The sequence below is a fragment of the Neophocaena asiaeorientalis genome, unplaced genomic scaffold, assembly GCF_003031525.2.
Source record: "Neophocaena asiaeorientalis asiaeorientalis breed wild unplaced genomic scaffold, Neophocaena_asiaeorientalis_V1.1 scaffold85, whole genome shotgun sequence".
NCBI lineage: Eukaryota > Metazoa > Chordata > Mammalia > Artiodactyla > Phocoenidae > Neophocaena > Neophocaena asiaeorientalis.
The window spans coordinates 7,034,605-7,060,451 of record NW_020174301.1 but is presented as its reverse complement, the minus strand read 5'-3'; the positions used below and the strand labels follow the sequence as shown (position 1 = coordinate 7,060,451).

The 25,847-nt window shown below is 37.2% G+C and overlaps 1 protein-coding gene across 2 annotated transcripts in view; it reads left to right on the top strand.

The window, feature by feature from the left end:
- SHTN1 (shootin 1) overlaps positions 1-25,847 on the top strand; it is a 96,030-nt gene that overhangs the window by 47,472 nt on the left and 22,711 nt on the right. For both annotated transcript variants that reach the window (XM_024756086.1, XM_024756085.1), the window contains exons 9-14: positions 3,708-3,854; positions 6,204-6,357; positions 8,155-8,254; positions 12,678-12,760; positions 19,378-19,487; positions 22,617-22,670. In XM_024756086.1, coding sequence (XP_024611854.1) covers positions 3,708-3,854; positions 6,204-6,357; positions 8,155-8,254; positions 12,678-12,760; positions 19,378-19,487; positions 22,617-22,670 — 648 coding nt within the window. The remainder of the gene's footprint in view (positions 1-3,707; positions 3,855-6,203; positions 6,358-8,154; positions 8,255-12,677; positions 12,761-19,377; positions 19,488-22,616; positions 22,671-25,847) is intronic.

Genomic DNA, 25,847 nt, shown 5'->3' with positions numbered 1-25,847 from the left:
TATGATCCTTTTAACGTGTTGTTGGATTCTGTTTGCTAGTATTTTGTTGAGGATTTTTGCATCTATATTCATGAGTGTTATTGGTCTTTAATTTTTTTTTGTAGTATCTCTGTCTAGTTTTGTTATCAGGATGATGACTCATAGAACGTGTTTGGGAGTGTTCCTTCCTCTGCAATTTTTTTTTTTTTTTTTTTGCAGTACGCGGGCCTCTTTGATCTCTTGGTTATTTAGTAATGTATTGTTTAGCCTCCATGTGTTTGTGTTTTTTACGTTTTTTTCCCTGTAATTCATTTCTAATCTCAAAGCGTTGTGGTCAAAAAATATGCTTGATATGATTTAAGTTTTCTTAATTTTACTGAGGCTTGATTTGTGACCCAAGATGTGATCTATCCTGGAGAGTGTTCTGTGTGCACTTGAGAAGAAAGTGTAATCTGTTGTTTTTGGATGGAATGTCCTATAAATATCAGTGAAATCTATTTGGTCTGTTGTGTCATTTAAAGCTTCTGTTTCCTTGTTTATTTTCATTTTGGATGATCTGTCCATTGGTGTAAGTGAGGTGTTAAAGTCCCCCCCACTATTATTTGTTCACTGTCGATTTCCTCTTTTGTAGCTGTTAGCAGTTGCCTTATGTATTGAGGTGCTCTGAAGTGGGTCTCTTGTAGACAGCATATAGATGGGTCTTGGTTTTGTATACATTCAGCAAGCCTGTGTCTTTTGGTTGGAAAATTTAATCCATACAAGTTTAAGGTAATTATTTATATGTATGTTCCTATCACCATTTTCTTAATTGGTGGGGTTTTATCTTGTTCCTTCATCTGGTACATAGCCCTCTGCCTTTTCATCTTGTCTGTGTTTCTGTGAATGTGGTTTTAGTTTCACAGGCTGCAGGATTGCATTTCTTCTTGCTTCTGCTCAGAAATCAATTTTTGAAGTTAATTTAGTTTACCTTTTTAGTTACAAAAGGAAGATATATACCTTGTAAACATACAAACAATTCTCAAATGTGTAAATTAAAAATTGAACATTTCTTCCTACTTCTGTTCACACTTGTCCAATTAAAAACCAAAACCAGTACTTCCCTGGTGGTGCAGTGGTTAAGAATCCGCCTGCCAATGCAGGGGACAGAGGTTTGAGCCCTGGTCCGGAAGATCCCACATGCTGTGGAGCAACTAAGCCCACGTGCCACAACTACTGAGCCCACATGTCACAACTACTGAGCCCATGTGCCACAACTAACGAAGCCTCCATGCCTAGAGCCTGTGTTCTGCAACAAGAAGCCTCCACAATGAGATGCCTGCGCACCACAACGAAGAGTAGCCCCCACTTGCCACAGCTAGAGAAAGCCTGCGGGCAGCAACCAAGACCCAGTGCAGCCATAAATAAATGAATAAAAAAAAAAAACAAACCCTGAAATCAAAAACATGATCCCCCACAAGGAAGAAACAACGAGTTGTCTGCCTAGCTATGTTAAGTTTTTGTATTTCCTCAACATAATTTCAATTTTTGATGACTTCCCTGTACTTTTTGAGTATATAGTTTTTGCTATTTAGTGTAGTTTTTCTTTTCTCTGTTTAATGGTGTGGATACCTTTTTCAACATGTAGTCCCAATATACTGTGAAACTATTATGTAATTCGTGTTGTTTTCAGACAACTCAGATGATGATATTTTAATGTCATTTTGGAAAAAATGAATTATTAATAACACAACATTTTCTTCTCATTCTTTGAAAAGATTTAGGAGAATTTCTCTGAAATTCTGATACCAATGATGTTATTTGTCTGGTAAGGGACCAACTTAATAACTCTAGCCAACAAGTTCTTACTGTAGCTAAAAACCAAATTCATTAGTGTTTGGTAACTGAATTTTCTTTAAATACATCTTAGAAAAAGCATTATTTAGTGTTTTATTTTAGTATCTTAAAGTCTGTAAAAGGTAGTCTAGTGACTAATATTTTTCAAGTTACCATTATTATTGAAAGGAATTTCTTTTCTGTACATTCTTTTCATCTTATATTGTAATTTAGGGATTGTTACAGGGTTTTGCAAAAGAAATTCATGTTGTTAGCACCCCTAAGACATATCTTTATTCTTTTCTCTCCAGAATAACAGAGTTGAGATAATTTATAATCATGTAAAGTTAAGCAAGTGTTCCTAGTGTTACACAGAAAAGGAGATCTATCCCTTTTCCCAAGAGAGAACCAGAGTACAGAGAAGCAGTGCAGGGAGAGTAATAAAGCACCCTTGGCATTGATGGTCACCTGTGCCCTGCATTGTCTTAGTGCTGAGCTCCCACCTCTGTCCTGGTCAACCTCGCTGACTGCTTCCTCTCTGTTTGCTCCTGGCCTCTGAGCTCTCTTGGCAAAAGGCCTCACTTGTTGGGGAGCCAGAGAATGTCACTTACGTCAGCTGCTTTTTGCTGGCCTTTCATGTTGACTCTGAGATATTTTCTAAGATACCAGCAAGGGACCCCAACCAGTTAAGTTTTAAGAGGGAAAAATGTATTAAAAATAATTTTTTAAAATAATAGTAACCTGAAATAAGTCATTTCAATTAAACCATTGATCTCAAGCTTAAGATACTATGATGTAATACTGATTACTCTTCCCTAGCGTGTGGACACCTCCCGTCTCACTTTTCTCCAGCCTGGCACTTGTGCGTGCGCACACATTCATTCACGCTCTATCTATACCTATTCTTACAGAGAAATGAGGTGTTAGATGGAGGAAGAATGTAAATTTCACTTGAAAATGTTGTTGCTCTACTGTAAGATAAGCCTGATATCAGAATTTGAAAAACATTTCATGCTTGGAATCACTCACTGGCTGACTTGTGTAGGGTATTAAGGAAAAGAAATAATGGGTGAATAGAAAAGAATGTTGCCTTCAATCATGTAAAGTTGTCAAGATTAAGTTAATAATATATGTAAATTGTTTTCTAAAATGCTCAGTAAATATTAATATACCTTGTTCCTTCTTCTCTTTACCCTCTTACTGTTAACTACTTTCGTCACTGGGGAAAAACTAATTTAAGACAGAATCTTAGGTCTAGTAGATAGCAGAGGATGGAGATTAGCCAGATGGTTAAGAGCATGAGCTTATAAATCAGACAGATCTGGGTTTAAATCCTGATTTTGCTACTCACTTGTGTCTTTGAGAAAGCTGCTTAACCCCTCGGAGCCTCAGTTACCTTATTAGTAAAAATGGGGTAATAATAGTGTCTACTTGACGGTGGTGTTCTAAGGATTAGATGATAAAATGTATGTAAAATGATTGCCACTGTATCTATCCCATAGTGTTTAGTGCATTTTAGCTTTTCATTGCAGATACATTCGACTCACAGGATTGATATAAGGATTAAAATAATGTGTATAAAATATTTAGTAGAGTACTTGGCATAAGTTCTTGATAAATATTAGCTGCTACTGTTAGTATTAATGTACTTTAAAGCAATAATAAATTATTAAAAACTGCAGTGTAGGACTAAACTCTTGTATATATACTGTGCTGAGGCAAGGGTAAAGGTTCTAAAGATTATATAAAAGTTATGAATGAAATCATAGCAATCATTACTTCTAAAATCATTATACTATAATTCAGAAATTGCCTTTAACTTTTTAATAAAAACTCCACATACTTTTCCTTTTGTTCCAGTTTCAGAGATGTGTGAGAATGATTGGTATATACATTTTTATAATTAACTTTTGCAGATGTTTATTGAACAAAACAAGCTAAAGAGACAAAGCCACCTTCTGCTACAGAACTCTGCTCCTGACCAGCAGCTTTTGAAAGCTTTAGATGAAAATGCAAAACTCATACAGCTCCTTGAAGAAGAGAGAATTGAGCATCAACAAAAGGTACCAGATTTTCTCCTGGAGTTTTAATACACACACATACTTAGATTGAGAAGAGTCAGTCCAGTAGCTCATAGTTCCATGTTTTGCCTAAGTGACTAAGTCTTTCCAGTCTTTTCACCTTTTAGAAAAAATAACTACCAAATGAATTTAATTTATAGTATCCAACTAAAATTTATGTATTGCTATAGGCTTTATAATGATCTTTAAACTGTCCAAAGGGTCAGAAGAAGCGAGGGAAAGAGATACAACTCAAAAAGAGCTTGGATAATGCAGTTTGGAAATCCACATTTCCAAGTTGAGTTGATTGTGTTTTGGGAGACTACATACACTAGGAGAGTGTATTGTGTAGTGGTCTCAAAGAGCTTGTTGGAGGGCATAGGTTTTATTCAAAGAGGGAGGAAAAGTCCATGTTAGTAGTAATTATTTGCTTAGGGAAAATTTGTGATTTTGTAAACTTGCACAGATCTATGTTTAAAGACTTAAGTGGTTATTTCAATTTGTATGAGTAGAGCTATTCCAGCTGACACAGCCTACCTGTATGTGCTAGGCAGAAAGGATAGTCACCGTGGTGGGTGAGAAAGAGAGGCAGAGAGGAGGAGAGGTGAAGAGGTGGAACAAAGCCTTTCAAATTAAAGAAACCACTTGAGAAAAATTACATCAGTGTTTATACTACTTACAGTGTACCTAGTTTGTGAAGGAAAGGCTGTTAGCTGCCATTTGTTACCACCTGTCGAAGTCTCTTTCAGCAACAATATTGACATTTAATCCTTGGAAGTTCCTGGAGTTTTTACCAAGTTGGTTGTGAGGTAGAGTTAATTTTTTTTTCTTCCATAAGAAATGTTGGCATATATGTAGAGAACCTCTAGATGAATACGTGGTAACTGTGCTTGCCCCTGGGAAAGAGGCCTGGGGAGTAGGATGGAAGGGAAATAATTTTTTTTGTCCCCATATGCAGGAATTACCTTTTTTTTTTTTTTTGCGGTACGCGGGCCTCTCACTGTTGTGGCCTCTCCCATTGCGGAGCACAGGCTCCAGATGCACAGGCTCAGTGGCCATGGCTCACAGGCCCAGCCCCTCTGTGGCATGTGGGATCTTCCCGGACCGGGGCACGAACCCACGTCCCCTGCATCGGCAGGCGGACTCTCAACCACTGCGCCACCAGGAAAGCCCAGGAATTACCTTTTCAAATGAAGGGAATGAAAGAAGGTTTATTTTTATTTAGCTTATGTTAGAAATTCTGGTTCTGAAAAGTTCTACTACTGTAGTTAACTCATGTAGTAAATAATGCATGCAAGAGCCCAGTAAATTGTATTGAGGATGGGACTAAATTGTTGTGTATGTTCCTTGTTGGGGTAGTGGGAAAGGTACTGAAGATTAGGTAAAAGTTACAAATGAACTTATAGCAGTCAGTACTTATAAACGTATTATACTATACTATACAATTATTCTGGATAATCTTTCAGGTATGTGGTTGAAAACATTTCTTACCTGTCTGTAAGTTCCCTTGCAGATTCAGCAATCTTTAAAACACAGCTGTGTTGTTTTTATGATTAAAATAAAACAAAATTTTAAAATACAGAAAAAGCTAAAGCAGAAAATTAAGATTAGTTAAAAATCCCATATTTTGGTACATATCCAAACTTTATATAAATGTGTAGTTTTATGAATATAGGTTAAACGGAATCATGCCAAGCATATGGTTCTATAACCTGATTTTTTTCATTTGGTAATATATATTTCCATGTCAGTGTATAGTGAGGTTATGTGATTTTTAAATGGTTGCATAGTATTTCATTTAACGAACATAACTATAATTTATTAAATCAGTAATATTGGTGGACATTTAGGTTATTTCCAAGTTTTCCCTGTTACAAAGAACATTCTAGTTAATGTATTTGAACACTTGTCTTACTATTTCACAAATTCTAAAAGTAGTATTACTGAATCAAGGGTCTTTTCTTCCTTATATTTTTTTAAGGTTTTTGATATTTGTTACCAAGTTGTCCCACCAAATTTTTAATATTACCTGAGTTTTTCTTTTGAAAATGGGCACAAAGGCGTTAATCTGTTTTAAATGAATTTGTTACTTAAATTAAATGAATATTTTACTTTTTCTACTCACATTTAAAAATTATCTGGGACATAAGTCTTCAATAAATTTATACTGAATTACATTGCTGCTAGTGATCTTAAGTATTATCTGTATCCTAGGATTTGTGTAGTTTTTCAGATGAATTGTAATCTCTTTGCTATGAAGTGCAAAGTAAAAGGGAAACATTTATTTTTCCCCTTATTTTCCTTGACAGAGGAAAAACTGTCACCACATAAAAGTCTGTTTATAACTTATAGGTCAAAAAATTAGAAGAGCAGCTACAAAATGAAACTCTCCGCAAAGAGATGCACAACCTCAAACAGCAACTGGAGCTTCTAGAAGAAGATAAAAAAGAATTGGAACTGAAATATCAGAATTCTGAGGAGAAAGCTAGAAATTTAAAGCATTCCGGTAAAAGCACTGAGTAGCCTATTATGTCTTATTATTACTATGTGAATCTCTCATGACCAGTACATTTACTAAATGCTATAGAAAAATACCAAGATTTGTTTTAAATTTCTTCATTTCTGACTATTGTAATTCATTAGAACGGTCGCTGTAATCATGTGATTCACAAATATTTAGACTTCTGTTTTGGACTCACAGCCTTTATGAGCATCACATACAGAATTAAGAGACGGAGATATCATTAATGTGGGGAGACCAAAACTTCAGCATTTCTCAGGGCTTCAGAGATGAGTGTTCGTTAAATACTTATTTTATTCATTTTAGGGTGCATTTTTAAAAAGAATTAAACTTTTTAGGTTTATACTACCTTCATTTTCAATGTCTAATTATGCACATGAAATAATACTTTCAGTATCACACCTAACGATAAAATGGGCAACAATATATATATTAAATGGAAAAACTTTTAAAACACCAGGAGTTACTTAAACGATTTATTCATTCAGTTCTAGAAGGCTTAACAAGAATGTGTGAGTTGGATTACTACTCAGGGATAAGTAATAAGTTTCTGTTGGAAAGTAGGTAATTTAAGGGGGCAGGTTGTTCCCTTTATAACAGCTTCAATATTCACTTCACATATTTTTGGTTAATTTTATACTAGAATTTTGAAATCTGTACAGAAAAACCAAGTAGGCTTTTTCCTTTAAAAAATATTCAATGCTTTCTAATCCACAATGAAAGTGAATTACAATTTATTTTTTGAAATTGATCTAAAATTAAGAAGTAGTCCATTCTTTTTTGTTATTGTCTGCTGTGTGTGTACCCAGCCATACCCAGTATCCTAGGGTGCTATAAAAAATGTAGAAGAAAAGAAACCATGCCTTTTGTCCATGAGGATCTCAAACTCCCTTTAGAGAAACAGACACATGCATATGAAATAACTAGAGGATTCTTGGTGTCAGGGAGCCTGGCCCCCACTGCTTATTTAAGTGTTGACGGTAAAAACAAATGCACAAATCATTAGGGTAGTCAGTCATGGAAAGTAGAGTGACTGCGCAGAGGGAGAGCTATTCTTGAGTGCGGTACCTGTAGCCCATTAGAGCCCGATTAGAGGCATTCACATCTGTGATATAAATTCAAATTGAGTTTCTTGAAGTCAGGAACTGTGTCATGAGCAGCACTGAGCATAGGCTCTTTCACATTGTTGGAGCTTAGTAAGAACTTGTTTCATTAATGGCTTGAATGAATAAATTATATTTCCAGAATGCTCTTCCAAAGAGCAAAAAGTTTCTGAGTTAAACACTTGAGAGTCTGAGTCTGGTTAAAATCCAGAACTCTAGGATTTGCAGTTTTTGAAGGAGATTAAGTGGAGGAGGAAAGTATGCTATTAAAATTCATTACTAAATGTCATCTTTAAAATTAATTCTTGGTCTGTATACTTTAAAAGTCAAGTATTAACAATTTCTTAGTGTTTGAGTAGTAAATTCTATTGTTAACAAATATTTCTTCAGCCTACTCTCAATCCTTACTTCCCACCCATCCAGTCATTGTCTTGATTTATTTTTTCTTTTCCATAGTTTGTATATATAGCAAAAAGATGGTAAATTTTTGGTAACATATATAAGGTCTCTCTTACTGATGATAAAAAGTTTAAAGGGTTCTGCAGTTTCATACTGAAATTTCTAACTTTGCTTTAATAAAAGAACTTGATTTTGAGAGTGGTTGTTTTTTCCTTTACATGTATATAAGGTGTTAAGTTGCTTATTTCAGCTCTTTTCTGAATGCTTGCTCTCTGTGCAGTCGATGAACTCCAGAAACGGGTGAACCAGTCTGAGAATTCGGTACCTCCCCCACCTCCTCCTCCACCACCGCTTCCTCCTCCCCCTCCAAATCCTATCCGGTAAGCATGTCCAGGAAGACTCCTTTGCATCAAATGTTAGTCCTTGTCAGAGAAACTGAAGTTTATGCTGTTGGTACCCTTTTTAAGCAATACGGGCTTAGATGCATTTTGAGGGGCGTGGTGGTAAAAAGTATGAAAGATAGCAGCAGGTGTTTCAGAGAATTTTCTGAAGGCCAGTATATCATTCCTTTCTTGTAACATATAAAGACATCTTGTGGCCTACAGTATTCTTCTGTTGTAGATGTTTAGATTTCATGTGGATGTTCCAAACCAAGGAGCTAGACATCTAAAAAAATTTTTTTGATACTTCAGTTTTAAAACTTCAGTCCATATCATTAGGATTTCCTTTAACTGGAAGATCAAGGAATTTTGAGCTTCTCCAGAACGTTTTCATGTTTTTCTCTCACTAACTTGAATTTGAAAAGCTATGCTTTGTTCAGTTATTTAAAAAATAAAAGTACTGAACTAACGGAAACCTAACAGATCTACTTTAAGCCACTGAAGTAGGTAAGGCAAAATAATTTTTACACGTGATCGATCCAAGAGTCAACTGAAAGAATTTCAGGTATTTTAAATTCTTTCTGTCCTGAGTAGCTAAATCTGTAAGAGATATTCTGAATTTGACATTTGTAATAGGAAATTCATCACTTTGATTTTTTTCTAAGGTCTAGAATTTTGAGCTTGATAAGAAAGGTCACTTCTGTCTGTGAGGAGGGATAACTATTAAAAAATGATTATAATCTTGCTGTTGGCCTTTAATTTTTAGTCTCTGAAACCTTGAGAGCCCTTAGAATTAAAAGTAAAGTATAACCTAAATAGAATATTTTCTCAAAAAGCATCCTACAGTCACATTGAGAAATGAAAGTAGGACTCAGACTATGTATATCTAAAGCATGAACTCTTATAAGGCCCGTTAAAGAAAATTTTCATTGAATAACATGAATGATTTTTATTTTAAGATGAATTTAAGTAGTATAAAATATAATTTCTCAGTAGAAAGAGATTTTTATTTTCTGATAAGGAGTACTTTCTTGTCAAAAACATATATTTGCATTTGTATTGAGTTTCAATGGACTTTGAATCCACTAATCAAGGTTTTCCAACTTTGTTCCTGAGCTGTTTGTTTTACCCTGAAGTAGATCATGGATAGAAGTGGAAGTGGAAGAAAAAGACTAGAGCCTGTGGCTTCTTTAAGTGGCTTTATTGCTTTCCCCTCCTCTTCCTGCTCATTTGACTTAGAGGACAGATGGGAGAGAGTTAAGAGAGGAAAAAGGCATTATCTTGGTCATTTTGTAGTAATGGAGTGAAAGGACAGGTCCTGGCCAGGTGTGGCTCATGGGGAAAGGGTAGGGTATATTAGTGTATTAGGGTTCTCCAGAGAAACAGAACCAATAGGATGTGTGTGTGTGCGTGTGTGTGTGTGCGTGCGCGTGCGTGTGTGTGTGTACATGTGTACATACACATCATATACATAAAAAGAGAATGTATTCTCAAGAACTGGTTCACATGACTATGGAGGCTGACAAGTCCCAGGATCTTCAGGGTGAGTCAGCGAGCTGGAGACCAAGGAGAGCCTGTGGCATTGTTTCAGTCTGAAGGTCACCAGGCCAGGAAGAGGCAGTGTTTCAGTTTGAGTCAAAAGCAGGACAGAGCAGATATCCTAGTTTCAAGGCAGTCAGGCAGGAGGAATTTTCTTTTACTTGGGGGAGGGTCACCTTTTGTTGTATTCAGGCCTTCAACTGATTGAGGGAGGCCCATCCCACATTAGGGAGGACAGTCACTCAGGCTACCAGTTTAAATGTTAATCTCATCCAGAACCCTCAAAGAAATACCCAGAATAATGTTGGACCATTTATCCGAGTACCCCATGACCCAGTCAAGTTGACTCATAAATTAACCCTCACAGTGGGTGTGAAGAACACTTGAAGAATTTCAAGGTGAATATTTTCCACCTGGGGCAGTTTTAGCCAGAGGTTTGGATGATTGGTCCCAGATGTCTTGTCCTGGTCTTCTCATCTGTCCTGTGAAACTCACACTATCTATTGATACTTTCTCTTTAGTCTAAGCAACATCTTGACAGTTCTTTTTAATATTACAGATGATTTTCCTGTGGACACCGTATCAGTCTTCAACTTATACTTCAGAACATTTAAAGCTAGCACTTGCTCTTATCTACTTAGGTGGTTTGCAGTGTTGGACATACATTCTTAGTTCATTTATGTAAACACATACAACTGTTCTGAGCAGTACAAATAACTCCTTGCTTTGTAATCTTTGTGTACAATAATACACATTCTCAAAACTTCCCCTCAGAACCAGAGATGGGATCATTACAGAATGAGGAGAGGCCTCTGATTAGTGAGAGCCCTCCCCAAACCCCACCCTTCTATGGAATGTTAACAAGTAGACATTGAATATTCTGTCTTCAGTTGACAGAATGGAAAAAATAAAGTTTGCATCATTTAATTCCCTCACCTTATGGATTAAAATGTACTTGTTTTAAAGTTCTGTGCAAATTAGAAGTTTTGTGAAAATAATTTAATTACATTTTGGGCCACTATGAGCCCAAAGAAGACAAACTAGATGAAGTTAAAAGCTCAGTGACCGATTGTTTCCCAGTTGGTAAGTCCTGGAAACTTCACAGGGTAAAGTAGGATGTAGCACTTTCTTTATGCTATGCTTTGTGGGAGATTGTTCAGTATGTGTGAGAATTTTAAGAAAAGGCAATTAGGGAGGGGATTAATAATATAACCAAAGATAGAAGTAAGAAGTGAAAAAAAAACCTAAAAATGATAGTGGTTAAGGAACATCAAGTTGTTCTGTCCTCAGAGCAAATAGTACTGTGTATCCAGTTGCCCCTTTTTCTGGAGGCAGCATTATGCCTCTCTTCCCAGTTTGTCTTCCTCAGGACTGTATTTTGTCAAATCCAGTTTACTACACTGAGGACATTTATAATGTAGTTGAAAGAATTTCAGAGTTCTTGATTCATTTTTTTTTTTGGTGGGGGCGATAATATATATGTAGAAGTGTACACAAACTTATGTACAGTTTAAAATAATATAAAATGAGTATCCACGTAATCACCATCAAAATCAAGAAACAGAACAAAGCTAGTACCCTCAAGTCCTATCCTTTTATCCTTTTCTTAAAGAAAAGGGTTTTTTTGCCTATATACATATCCCTAAACTACTGTAAATACATATACGGTCCATTTATGACTTTATATAATTGGAATTGTAGTGTATTCCTTTGTGTCTTTTTCTTTTCACTTTATATTATTTTGTAAGATTCATCCATATTATTTTATGTAGCCAAAGTTCATTCATACTCATTGATACGTAACCCACTTTATGAATGTCCCAAAATGTGTTTATCCATTGTAATACTGATAGACATTTGAGTCATTCCCAGTTCAGGGAAGTTATGGAAATTCTACATGAACATTCCTGTACATGCTTCCTGGTGCACAAGTGCTTGTATTTCTGTAATATATATGGAAGTTGAATCACTGGCTCATAGGATATGTCTATCTTCATGCTGAACAGTTTTCTAAAGTGGTGCTATCAATTTATACATCTTCAGTTTGAGAATTCCTGTTACTCCACAAACCTACCAACACTTGATATTATCAGACTTAAAATTTCTTGCCTATTTGATGAGTGTGTAGTAAAACCTCAATGTGGCTTTTATTTGTGATTTCCTAATAACTAAAGAAGTCAAGAACCTGTTTGTTTGTGTGTTGGAAATTTGGACATCCTTTTTTATGGGGTTTCTTGGTTTTGTCCTTTTTTTCTGTTGGATGTGTGCTTTTTCTCATTGATTTGTAGAGTTTCTTTTTATTCTTTATGATGTCTTTTAATATATGGAGGTTTTAAATTTTCATGTCAAATTTATCATGATTTGGATTTTACACAGATTTTTGAAACATGGACCAGAGAGACAGTGGTCTGAATATATGTTATCCCTGAAGTATCTGGTCTGTGTTGTGCAGATTCAGATGTTTTTATGCCCATATTTCGCAAATAGATATTTACGAAAGCATCCCCTAATTCTTTTGTCCTTCCCTCTCCCTCAAATGTATTACATAGATAGCTGTTTCTGAATTTTAAATATGGATATTGAAAGGTTTTCTCTATCTATTTTACTTTGCAGATGTCTCTGCATAAAATTAGTAATAATGTTAGCAGCCCCCTTCTCCCAGTAACTAGTTTGGTTTTTACACAGTAAAGGGATGAGACATCTTTCTCTTTCTTAAAAATTTAACAGTTTATTAAAGTGGAAAGTAGGCTACTTAAATTCTAGTTATATATTCATGCACTTAGAGAAGAGCTGGATTTTAACTGATTACTTAGAATCTATACATTTTATTTCTTGGATCATAAGGCATCCACTAATCCTGTTGATCTTTTTCTTTCTCCTAAAGATCCCTCATGTCCATGATCCGGAAGCGATCCCACCCCAGTGGAAGTGGTGCTAAGAAAGAAAAGGCAGCTCAACCAGAAACAGGTAATTCTCACCCCACCCTTTTGGTTAACTTTTTGTTGGTGGTGTACAATTTTTCAACAGTAGACGTACTTGTTAGCTCTTTGACTATGAACAGATTGTTGGGGAGAAATGTGAACTTAACAGCTAGAAGAATGAACCAAAGAATAGTCATTGTCTTCACGTAGCTTACTGTCTAGAGCGGGTAAACATTCACACACATACTGTAATGCGAGGGATGCTGGGAAATGTGTTTTCATTAAGGGGTGAGGTACTTTGGGGTGTAAAAGAAAGAGAGGAAGTAATTCCAAATGAGGATTTGGGGAAAGGTCTTAAAGATATATATATAGGCTGTATTTTCTGTGCTATACAATCACCACTCCTTATGTTTATTTTTTTTAATTAGTTAATTAATGAATTTTTGGCTGTGTTGGGTCTTCGTTGCTGTGCGCAGGCTTTCTCTAGTTGAGGCGAGCAGGGGCTACTCTTCGTTGTGGTACACAAGCTTCTCATTGCAATGACTTCTGTTGCGAAGCACGGGCTCTAGGTGCTCGGGCTTCAGTAGTTGTGGCACGTGGGCTCAGTAGTTGCGGCACATGGGCTCAGTAGTTGCAGCACGTGGGCTCAGTAATTGCAGCTCCTGGGCTCTAGAGCACAGGCTCAGCAGTTGTGGCGCATGGGCTTAGTTGCTCCTCGGCATATGGGATCTTCCCGGATGAGGGATCGAACCCGTGAACCCTGCACTGGCAGGTGGGCTCTTAACCACCGCGCCACCAGGGAAGTCCTGGGGAAAGGCTTTTTAGAGTTGATAGCAATGAACTGAGACTTTGTCAAGCACTTTCTGTGTTCTCTCCAGTGCTTTGTACTGGAGATATAAGACATAAAGTCACATTTGAGTGGGGCAGATAGGAAGTAAACACATAATTACCAGTGTAATATATAATTATTTAAATACATTTTTTTGATCAGTACTGTGGAGGAGTGATTATCAGTACTGATCTAAGAGATTATGGAGGTGGACTACTGATGTCAGCAAGTGATATTTAAGCTGAGTAGTTGTGGATTTAGAAGGTCAGGGTGTATATGGTAAAATAGATCACATAGAGGGGCAACAATTCAAAGGTCCAGAGTGGGGAAGGAGCTTGACATATGAGGAAACTGAAAGAAAGTTGATATTACTAGAACATGGGGTGCAAGAGAGGAAGTCTACTAGGTAGACAGGAGCCAGATTCTAGAGGCGGTGGTCAAGATTTTGATATTTATCCTAAGGGCAGTAGAAGTTTAAGTAGGAGTGTAACATGATGAGATTTGTCCTTTGTAAAAAATTACACTGGCTGCAGTGAGAGAACAGAGAACAGACTGTACAGGAATGAGAGTGGATGAGGGAAGACTGTTGCACTCATTCAGGTGAATGTTGATGGGGCTGAGATGCGGGTGGTAGTAGTAGAGAGAGAAAGAAATGGATAAATTCAGGAGCTGTTTAGGGAGGTAAAATTCACAGGACTCTGTGATTCTTTGGAGAGGGAGAAGCGGAGGATAATAGGAAGATATGGGGATGGAGAGAGAAGAGGTTTCCTGCTGAGCAGAGGCCCCAGGTCGGTAGGTGCAGAGTCAGTGCACAGAGCTGTGGGCAGTTTGATGTGGACCCACACTGAGAGCAGAAGCTTGAAATGCTGGCCCCAGATCTTGGGCCTTTATGCCTGAGGACCATAGAACCCAAATTAAACTCAGCAGTGTTTGTTCAACCTGTTTTACTTATGGAGCATGGTAGGTTAGCCTGGTTCAAGCCCAAATGGGTGCAAACTTCTTGGCCCCCTTTTCCTGCCTCCGGGTCTCCTTGCCCCGCCCCAGCCATTTTCATACCTCTGCAGTGCCGTGTTCTCAGATGCCAGGTCTCATTATGTTGTCCTACATCTTATCCCATTTCTGTGCTTCTCCCTGCCTCAGAATAGAATCTCAAACCCTGTCTGCTTAGAGATGGTTCTCTGCCTTTACTCTAGCCTCATTTCTCATTACATCTGTTTCACCTTATGGCTGGCCCCTAACGTCTAAGCCTCCTGTGCATTTGTTCCTGTCTTTCCTCATTCCAGAATTGCCCTCCTGCCCGTCCTCTAGCAAGGTACTGTTCTGATTCCATGTCTCCCATTCAGGTTTCAGCATATTGTCTGGTGTGTTCCCAGTCTCTTCCTCCTCTTCCTTTATTTATGAGTATTAATAATCCAGAATGAATGGCTCATTAATGTGTGTTGCTATAGCAGTTTACTTCAAATTTTGTTACTGTGAGGATTTAATGTCCCACCCCCCCCCAGCCTCTGCTCTGGTGTTGGGGTTATTTCCACATCTCTCCCCTGAACAGATTGCAGGCTCTGTGAGGGTTTACTTCTCTCTGCAGCCTCCCACAGCTTTCACGCATATTGAATGAATCAAAGTTTAGACTTGGTCTTTTCTTCTTAGCAAGAACCTTGCAGCACCATTACAAACGAAAGCTGTTTGATTTTATCATCTGTATGAACTGACTTTCTGCCCCTGCCTCCTACAGCCCCTTGTAATGCAGCTAAAAGGCAAATTCTGCTTTGCCAAGGCATTGCAGGATTTCGAAGTCCTGCCTTTGGTGATTTGCAGGGCAGCCCTGCTCTTGGGTTACTGGCTGTTAAGCCTCCCCTGACACTGTAATTAAGATTAAAATTTTGTTTGTTTCAGTCTTGTTTTGGGAAAACTGGTTAAGTCTTAGAGGGTCAAGAAGGCAGTCAGAATAAAATAAATTCCCCTTCTCAGTAAATTACATTATTAGCTTATCAACCTCAACAGCACCCTTAAATGTAAAAAGATGTGTTCTAGAACTTATTAACTCCCAGTATTAGAAACCATGCAGTTTTCCTTATGAAAATGATATTTCATTTACAATTCATGAAATGTGGCAGCATTTTCCCCCTCATCCTTGAGCTATTGAATTGTTACTTTGGGAATCTAAGTAGTTACAGACACAGAAGTTGATCAGGAGATTTTTAAACTGGGGCCACCCTAAAATCATACTGCCTTAAATGATAGGTACCATAGCCATACTTTGCTTTGTCTGACAAGGTAGTTTATAGTGTTTTGTTAATCATTCACACTAAAAAATAGTTGTTGAGTGGATCAACAGTGATTATAGACATGATGAATGAATGTAGAGCATCAATATTGGGGTCATCTGAGACACTTTGGAGTTTGCATTTATAACATGGGAACCAGTCTTGCTATCACAGTGTTTTCTTATATTAGCATCGTATGATGGCTTTTGCTATACAGTTGGTATGTTTTTCAGAGCTTATGAATGGAGAAACTTTTATTGTTGGGTTATGACTTAAAAAGCTTGATTGTAGGGAAGGTCTGTGAAGTATTTTAGAAGTAGTTTTAAGATCTAGACACAAGAAATCATTACATACTTTGCAGTTAATAACTCTAATTTTGATATGAATGCATTTATTGGACAAGTTCTGAGATTTGAGAGGTATGCCTGCTGTTTTATCATATATTTAGGTCATTAATTTGTTGATATTTTCTTACCTCAGTTTGCTAATCTGTAGAATGGGAATAATAGTTCCTATTTCATAGAGTTGTTTTGAGAATTATGAGTCTCACAACATGTAAAGCATTTAGAGTAGTGCCCATGACATAGAAAATATTCAAAATGTTACCTAAAAGAAAAAAAAAAAAAGGCATGGTACCAGTCACCCTGAAGGGCAGAAGTCCTCATTCAGCAGGCTCTTGTGATCATTGTAGTTAAGGAAATTTTCTTAACTTTATGACTGTAGGTCAAATCCAAACTTATTCAACTATGATATGTTCTTTAGAAATTTTGTGCATCACGGTGCCATAAGATTTTCTTTAATGCCTTTTTTAAAGTGTTATTGAAAGAGAAAAGTAAACCTGTGACATTTAAAAATTCATTTTAGTTTCCTCTAGGTAATACCAAAAAGTTTTATTGAGCAATAAGGTGATGGTTTTGTCTGTGGGTCCTTTTTTTTTTTTTGGGGAACGAACTTATTTTTCAAGTGGGTCTTAAAATTTAAGCCTCAATTAATTACATGTAGCATTCTGATCCAAGACTGACCTGGAAGCACTAACTCAAAGAACATTTGATTTTATTTTCCTGTGGCAGTTCAGTAACATTAGACCCCTTGTCTTCCTTTGTCCCTCTTCTTTAATCTCCAGTATCCTGCATATTTCTATTGTCCCCCTGATTACATGCTTTTGTGAGACAATTACCAACTGCGTGATTGCAGAAAAGAATTACAAAACATACCATGAGCTCTCTGTAGGTGATTCTTGCAGATTTATTAGAACTGCTTAATAGTTCAGAAGTTCGTATAGATTGCATTTTGCTAGTTCAAAAACAGAGTCGGTGAGAGAGAAAGCTTGTGTAGTTAACCTAGCCATTGCCCTTGTGTTGTGCCTGAGTAGGGAATCTGATAAGAGTGATTTCTTTTCCTTAAGACCAATTAATCCTTTACGTTTGAAAAAGACTGAGAAAATTTTATGAGCCTGGTTTATAATCTGTACACAATACAGATAGTGGCACTTCTCTGAATTATCACTATGATTCTGGCAAGCAAAAATAAGAAACTACTTTAAATTCCTGTTATGTTAGATGCTGCAGCAGACTTGAATGGTGTTGACCATAATTCTCCATCTGTCTGCCTTAATTAGTTTTTGTTTTGTGCATTTAATTGAGTTTTAGTCGTTCCTTACAGAGTGCTAATCTGTTTGTAGGCGGTGTTCCTGTTGCCATGCAGCTCTTCCCAAGTCTTACTCAAAATGGCAGCCTTTCTGAAAATCGAATGTGTTTTAAAGATTTTTTTAAATTCCCTGGAATAAATTCCATACCCATACCAGGTGCTTGAATGACAGATCTGTGTCTTATTTCCTCTGATTTTGAAAACGGTCAGCAAAAGTACCATGTAGTGCATAATAGGTATTCAGATATTGAATAAGGGAGTCGGTGAATGAATGAATGAATGAATCTCTGTTCATAGTAATTTTCCTGTCTGTTCCCTTGTTGAACATGTTTCTGAGCCATCAACAGAGGTTGCCTTAGAAAATACTGCTTAAGGGCACATAGCTGATCAACCCACAGTTTTGTTGTCTTTTCGTTTATTGGTAGATGAGTTCTGACCTTGGTGCCATGTCTCCCATGTTGCCTCACAAAAGATACTCTTTTGACTTCTGGAACTGAAAAATGCTGTTTGGATATTGAGAAATTTGAATTCCCAGCATTTCAGTGGCTTCTGAGAATGACAGCACTATTTGAAATCAGGATTGTATTAGAAAACCTAGGTTATATGATGAATATAGCAGTGATCCCATCACTGTGATGTTGCAGAGTGGAGGATAATGGAACCTCTGGATTCTCTAAGTTGCTCCCCTCAGCGTGTATAAGAGGAATAGCTACCCAGGATTAGAGTGAAGTCTGCCATATAGCAGTAAAAGAAGCCATGATTTCGGCCTCCTTAGCGCAAAGCCTGACATGACTGTGAATTAGCTGGGGGATATAGTTGTGATTGCCTCCATTTAGAAGCCATTCTTTTGAGGTTTAATTATTTCTGCTCAAATAGTAAAACTATTGATAGCCATTTAAAGCTCGAACTTTAACAAGTCAGTCAGTAGGTAGATGCTTGCTGAGTGCCTACCATATGCCTGCCCCACAATGTGGAGTCTGTTGGAGGGTCTTTATGAGATATTTAAACTTGAATGTATTGGATACAGTGAGTTAGCTGGAGGTAAACACAAGATCTAGAGCTGCATTAATGGTGATAAATGTTCCAGAATGATTTGGTGCTTTTGGTTAAGCTGTTGTGCAAGAGACAAATTTCACTCTTCTGACCAACAGGTCTCAGCTCACCTCAGTTGCATTCATCTAGTTGATACATATTTCAACAGCTTTATTGTTTTTGCAGCCAAAGAGTGTAAAGATTAAACAACAGACAGTTGAGATTTTTTATCAAATTTAATTACTTAACTGCAGTCATTTCTGGATGTATGTTTTCTTTTAACATTGACAATTTTAAAAGACTTGAAAAAGGTTTGGTTAAATGTTTCCTTCCCATATGATTCCTAAACAAAAGATGGCAATTTAAAAATAGATTTTATCTATTTGCTGCTCATCTTTTGACTGTGGATTTCTTCCAACAGGTAAAAAAATCTCTTTGATCTTTTATTTTCAAATGGGCTTTTTGATAGTTATTCCTGCTTTGGTTGGATTTCTTTGACATAGGTTGTACTATAAGTTACAAAAACATCTTTGAGACAAAAGTGAATGGTTATTTGGAGTTAGGTACAAAATTAGGTTTTTAAAGACCTGGAGAAATTCAGGTCTATTATTATGCTGACAAACGGAACAAAATGTACTTTGTTTAACATAGATGAGCCAATACTGATTTCCAGGCTACAAATTAGACCTTAAATTTTATAACTCTTAAAAGATTTTTATTAAAAAATATTGCTACCTGGGAGCTGTTAACCTTAGTAAATTATTGGTGTTTTGTGACTCTGTCTGAAAAATGACTGTGGTTAATTACATAGTGCAGTCTTTCTAAGTCACCAGAAATAGGAAGTAGTTTTCTTGTAACATAAGATGCTTTATGTGTGTGTTCTTTGAATAGCTGAAGAAGTCACAGACCTGAAGAGGCAAGCAGTTGAAGAGATGATGGACAGAATTAAAAAGGGAGTTCATCTCAGACCAGTTAATCAGACAGCTAGACCCAAGGCAAAGGTATGGAATGACTAAATGCTTTTTTCCCCGATGTTTCTTTTTTTTGATGTAAAATTTTGAAATCTGATGAAAGATACATCAGAATTGATTGTCAAATCTTGGGTTAAGGCTAATGTGCCGTAAAAGCCTTTGCTTCATATAAGCACTTTTCAGAAGGACTCTGACCCATAGGAAACCTAGGTCACTACAGAAAGTAAGTCCTGTGGTTGCAGGGTGCTGCCGTCTCCTTGAGAGGGACATTGATATGAACTGTTATACCAAACAAGTAACAATTAGCACGCCCTTTATTTTCATCAATTCCTGGTGGTTGTGTGTAATTCAACAAGTATTTATTGAGTATCTACTATGTGCCAGGTACTGTTTTAGGCACTGGGAATAAAGCAGTAAACAAGACACAAAGATCCTTGCCTTCCCGAGGCTTCTGTTTTAGTGCGTGGGGGAGGGGAATCTGAGTGTGGGGATCACATCATATACCGTAGGAGACCTAAGACAACTTTTGAAAAATAGTGAGGTTTATAAGATTGTTTCCATTAATTCCACAGACCTATTCCCGGTCACTTCAAGGAGAAACTTGTGTATCTGTATCATCAGCTGTCTTCTAAGCTAGACCACAGTGAGCTCCAGGGTCTGTGGAAGTACCTAGTGTCTAGTTCAGAGCTTTTCCTTCCCCTTGTATATCTGTCCCATTTAAATAGACTCAATAGTAGAGTTTTTGACATTTTTCTTGAAAAATGCTTTTTCTTTCCTCACTCTAATAAGGTAGCAGCAGATTGCTTCTCTTTCTTTTTCCTCTTCCTTTAAACCAAACTTTATGGTCCTTTCTTACTCTCAAGGATGCCCTTCTGCAGCTACTTCAGTGTCCCCGAGTGTCATGACTGTTCACTAGAAATTCACCTGGGCTTTTAAAGTTGCCACTTTGTCACAGGCAGACAAGATAACTGGACAAGGCAGGAATGGCCATGGTGTGGGCTGTCCAGGGAAAGGGGGTTGGGAAGAGGGAACGAGCATTCCACGCCAAGAGAAGATTCACATCTAGGGAAGTGGAAGCTTCGGCAAGCTGTGGAGAGTAATTCAGTCTTGTGCTAGAGCTCTGAAAGCAAATGGGCAGAATGTAGAACTGGACCAGAAGCTGAGCGTGTAGATAGTTGGGCACAGCTCTTTCAGTGCCAGTGTCTGATGAGTGAGTGAAGAGCACTGTTGTTGGAGTCGGGTCCTTGCACTATCACCCAGCTTCCCGGGCTTCTTCTCCATAAGATACCCTCTCTGGCTCACACAGTTGTTGTTAGGGTCAAATGGAGTAAAATGTGAAACCACTTTAAAATGAAGGGTCTAAGTAGAACCTTAGAAAAGAATACATTTTTATGGCTTTCATGTCACAACTAGTTTGGAAAGAATAGCAAAACCAAATTATTACTAGAGAAAAATGCAGTGTCGTAAAAGAAACAAAATTAGTTTAGAAAGAAAAATGTTGAAAACTTCTTAAATCGTAAGCAATCAGTGTTCTGTATGTACTTTCATTTTCATTATATCACTTTGTCCTTTTTCTTTCTTGCCGTGACTCTTTCAACAGTTACACATTATTTAATGTCAGTTCAAAATCTGGAGGACAGCTGAACAAGGATCAGTGGACAACTGTTTTGTTTTGGTTTTTTTTTGCTCTTAATCATTAAAACTGTGTAGATATAGTGGTGAATGACCTGGTCAGTAACCTTTAAAACAAATGGTCACTGCATGCCTCAGTGCAGACTTCTTCCCCCAGTACCATCAGTACTTTCCTGAAATGTCACCAGTTATGAGAGTATGCAGTCCAGGCTTTGAAAAGGCTTGTGCAGTCAGAGGGCATCTTGAGTGGCATAGCAGCACTTTTGAGTATGCCTTTAGGCAGGGTGTTTGTTCAGAAGTCGTAACATGTCACCGGACAGCTTACCTACAGAAGTCAAGCCTGCCTTGAGAGTACTAATTTAACTGCATATCACTAAATTCCTTGATGTTGGTGGTGGTGCTGGTGTGGTTAAAATTAGTGTCTTAGAGCTTTTGACTGGCACTTGTGACTGCCACTGATGGCATGTGTATTTCACAGAAAACGGAGGCTATGAAAGTTGAACACCTTAGTTTAATTTGTACATGAGCAGCAAACCTCTCTCACTTTTTCTAACTGTACGTTTTTAAAAATTGGAATAGGATCTTATTCTTTTATTATCTTTTGAGAGGAAAGAATTATAGGTTGCCATTAATCACCTCCCATCTCTTGATGAAAGATTAGCCTTGCCTCTTTTCTAGGAATGAGAGGCCTGAGTGATTCCTTTCACTGTGTCTTGTAGGTTTTCTCTTCATCTCCTTTGTGAAAGGAAGTGGTACAGGGAAGATCAGAGGGTTTTTTTCCAGCCATCTTTTCATTGAGGGGTCCACAGAGACTGTGGTATTATGGGACAGGCAGGTATTACCCAGAATTTCATTTCAAATTATTTTGTTCGTGGTGTAGCCAGATGAGAACTGGGCTTGTAATCGAGACACCTGACTCAAATACAGAATTCCTCAAAGTGTAACTTTCGTCATAAGTAAGATGAAGTACTTGGACTGCACGCCCTCTGAGGTCTTTTACTACTCTGATAGCTGGTGATGCTAACATTCTCCTGTGATCCCGGCTGTGAAATTCATGAAACTAGACGCGCCAGTCCTCTGTAAACTGGCCTTGGCCTGGAGCTGACGGAGCTGAGAGGTGCTCTACCCTGTTGCTTGCTTTCTGCTCTGCACTCCTGCCTTCCTAGTCCTCATTTGCTGCCTCAAGTCCAGCAATGAGAGTGAAGAAGAGTTTATTGTAAAATGTTCTCAATAATTTGGAATTAAATCTTTGAAATTTAATGTTTACCAGATCTTTTCTACATATGATGATAGTAGGTAACAAAATGATGTGTAGAAGATGGTAGCTTGGCTCTTACCTCTAATTTTCTATTTAACTGCTCCTTGGGAGCATTAGCATGTCTAATATTTTTTCCTAACCGTAAGACATAGACCTAATTTAAAAAATGTAGTCAATATAAGCCACCAACACTTTGCCATGTAAAAGTCTTTGTTGGGTATCTTAAAACTGAATTACTCAGTCATTTTTCTTCTTTTTTACAATTGTAGCCAGAATCTTCAAAAGGCTCTGAAAGTGCAGTGAATGAACTAAAAGGAATACTGGTAAGAATAGATCTCAGTTTATTATTTAGTTAATGGGAAAATGGAAGAATATTTTAAAAATCTACTGTTATGAATAATTGGTTTTGATATATTTTATTTCCATTTACGGTAAGCCTCATTACTTTCGATAGTTTGCTTGATTGTGCTGTGGGCTCCTCCATTGGGTGTGTTAATAATGTGTCAATACTCTGCTGTTTCTATTCTAAAAGGATGGGCACACTTTCCCCCAAATCATTGTTTCCTGTTCTTGTTCTCCAATACTTGTATTACAACCTGAAGATAAAGTGTCTGGCCAGATGTGAGGATCAGTACATGCTTATATAGTAGATATATTATCAATATAAATATAGTAAATAGTGTTATAAGTAAATCTATACATAGATTATAGTAGATTTATTTATAAGTAAATCTATGATAAATATAGTAGATAATAGTATATTGTATAGTAGTCTCTCACATGGATAGTGCTTAACTTCGGGGCATGAAAGTGGAATTCTTGGCACCTAAATATAAATCAGAGATTCTCCCCAAATATTTTAGCATCAGAGTCATAGTCTGCTTTTCTCACAGTTTTGAAAAGTCATGATAAATTTGGATAATAGGAGTTCCTTTCTTTAGGTTACGAATTTCATTTTCTAAAAGTAATTCACATCCGTTAGAGAACATGCTTAATGCCCATCTCTAGTCATATTTCTTCTTTCCAAAGTATGAGCTTTTGCCAACAAAATAAATGAGTACTGCCCTGTCCGACAGTTTCTGTCGGAGACAAATGCCTCACTTAGAAAATGTTTTGGATACTAAGAGCTTTATTCTCAGATCTTGTTACAGTCTCAATACCAGTTATTATGCACAGTAAGTCAACAAACATGGGGGCGGAGGTAGAGCTAATATTCCCATGTTCGTTGTTACTGTGCTAATTATGCATTGCATGCAGACATCCACATAATTGTGGTAAACAAAATTATTTTCATCAAGCATGAAACAGTAGACTTAACTCGGAATGGCTTAATTAGTTTGCTATAGTTTTTAGGTGAGTGGAATTAATACTAAAGAGAAGTATGTAGCACTGGCTAACAGTAGTGGTCTACCTACAGAATAAAGTATTAAAACCATGGAAAAAGTATGTGGTTATTATCTAATGGATTCTTTGGTGAGAAAATTTTGTTATCCAGTGTTGTGTTAAGGAGAATGCCCTATGACAGTCCTTTTTGTTGTCTCTACATTGTAATGCTAATTTTTGTTCATGAAAATGCCCCCAGGGGCATTTGGTGGTTCTAGGGTCATAGTTCTGATCCTCAGTGAAAGAGTAAACTTCCCTGTTTGTTTTTTAAATCAGGTTTATTTGAAAAATCAGACATCTACATGAGATACATATGATACTTGATTACCCAAGTTACCCCACTTGCTGATAATGCTGGTTGGTAGCAAGTTTACTGAAAATCACAGTGTTGCTTTTAAAGATCATGTTCACTATACAACCATACTCACTATAGTTTTGTGCCACTTCAAGGAGAGAAATTTGTGAACAGATTTTTGTGGAATAACTTACAAATTATAAAAACTGTCAAAACATCTTTCTTTTCTTCAAATTGCCCTCATCCTCTTTTGTCCTGGATTTATCATTAGATTTCTCTACCTTACATGGCATTAATGTGTATCACTAATAGCTGTTATTCTTTGCATTAAATTTTTTTAAAGTGGAACTCACAATGCTCTCCCCTACTCTTCTTTGCCAAATGGCAACTTTCCACTACTACCACAGACGTTTCCTTTGAGGGATGATGGATCACTTGTAACTCCCAGTCACTTGGGGCCAAGAAACCATACTTCTTTTAGGAGAGAAAGGAAGCCCCTATCAGATGGGGCTCTATTGGTGCTTCTTGCTGGAGTTCAGACTATTAGTATTATCAGAATTTAGTACCCAGCAAAGTACATGACACGAACCTCACAGTTGTGGCATGTGAGAAACAAACATGAAAAGAACATAAAAAGTCTACAGATTGTGTACTGAAGTGGAAAGTGAGCACCTGTACCAAGAGATGCCAAGAAACCAAGAAGCTCTGTGTTCAGTTCTACTGCAAAACAGAAACCAGGAATGAACTCAGTCTGGGGGTGTTTTTACTGCAATGAAAGTGACCTGAGTTGTAAGCCTACTGCTGAAACTTAGCACATGGGTAGAAAACACATCTCGTGTTTGGGGGAGTTGGAAAACCTCACTGTCTTTTGAGTTGTACACTTTTCAAGCCAATTTTTAAAGTCTCAATGTTGACTGAACTTACTCTTCCAAGTCTATTTACACTTAATTTTTTAAGTTGTGTATTTTGTGGATAAAAAATATATAGCTATTTCTCATAGTCACACAAGGGTTTCTTTTTTTTTAGGTTTCGCAAACCTCTTGAGCCACACCAGCCATTTAAAAGCCACTCTAAGTGGAAATGGGCATTTCCAAAGAATAAATCAACAGAAATTAATCAGAAAGTCTCTTCTCAAGTTCAGTTGCCTCTAAATCAAAGAGACAAGAACAACTTTTTAAAAATTCACTTTTAGGTCTTTTTTGAACATCTTCAGTTTTTCAAATTACCCAGGAATTGTTGAATAGTTAATTTTGTTCCCTGACAATTAGAGTTGTTGGTATTATGAACATTTATCTAACATGGGGATTAAGACTGTTAAATGATGAAAGCGGTTTGGAGTAGAAATAGAAATTAGAAAAGTTAAGTTCAAGGTCCAGCCCTACCACTGACTTACTGTGGGACCTGGCCCAAAACGCTGAGGATCACTGATTTATAGGATTCTCTTTTCTGTGAAGTGAAGGAATTGTATGTACCACGTGGTGATTTGTGATTTCTCTAATTTTATGATTATAAGTAGATAATTAAGACAGTCTTGGTACTTCATTAGCTGAGCTCCTTTATCACGTTGGTTGAGATCCATGCAGAAACCTTTCCTCCATAATTGCCTCCATATTTACAGTTTGCTCCTATACTAACCTAGCCAACCGCCTTGGTCAGTGAATAGAGAAAAAAATTGGGAATTCAAGGATTAGAACTTGGAAAATGAATTCCTTCAGTATCAGGTGCGATGAGAGGATAGCTCACCACAGTCAGGAGTTTGGGGAAGTAATGCGGTTATCCAAACAAAAATAGAGACTCTTGTGAAAGGTAAATTCTTCAATAA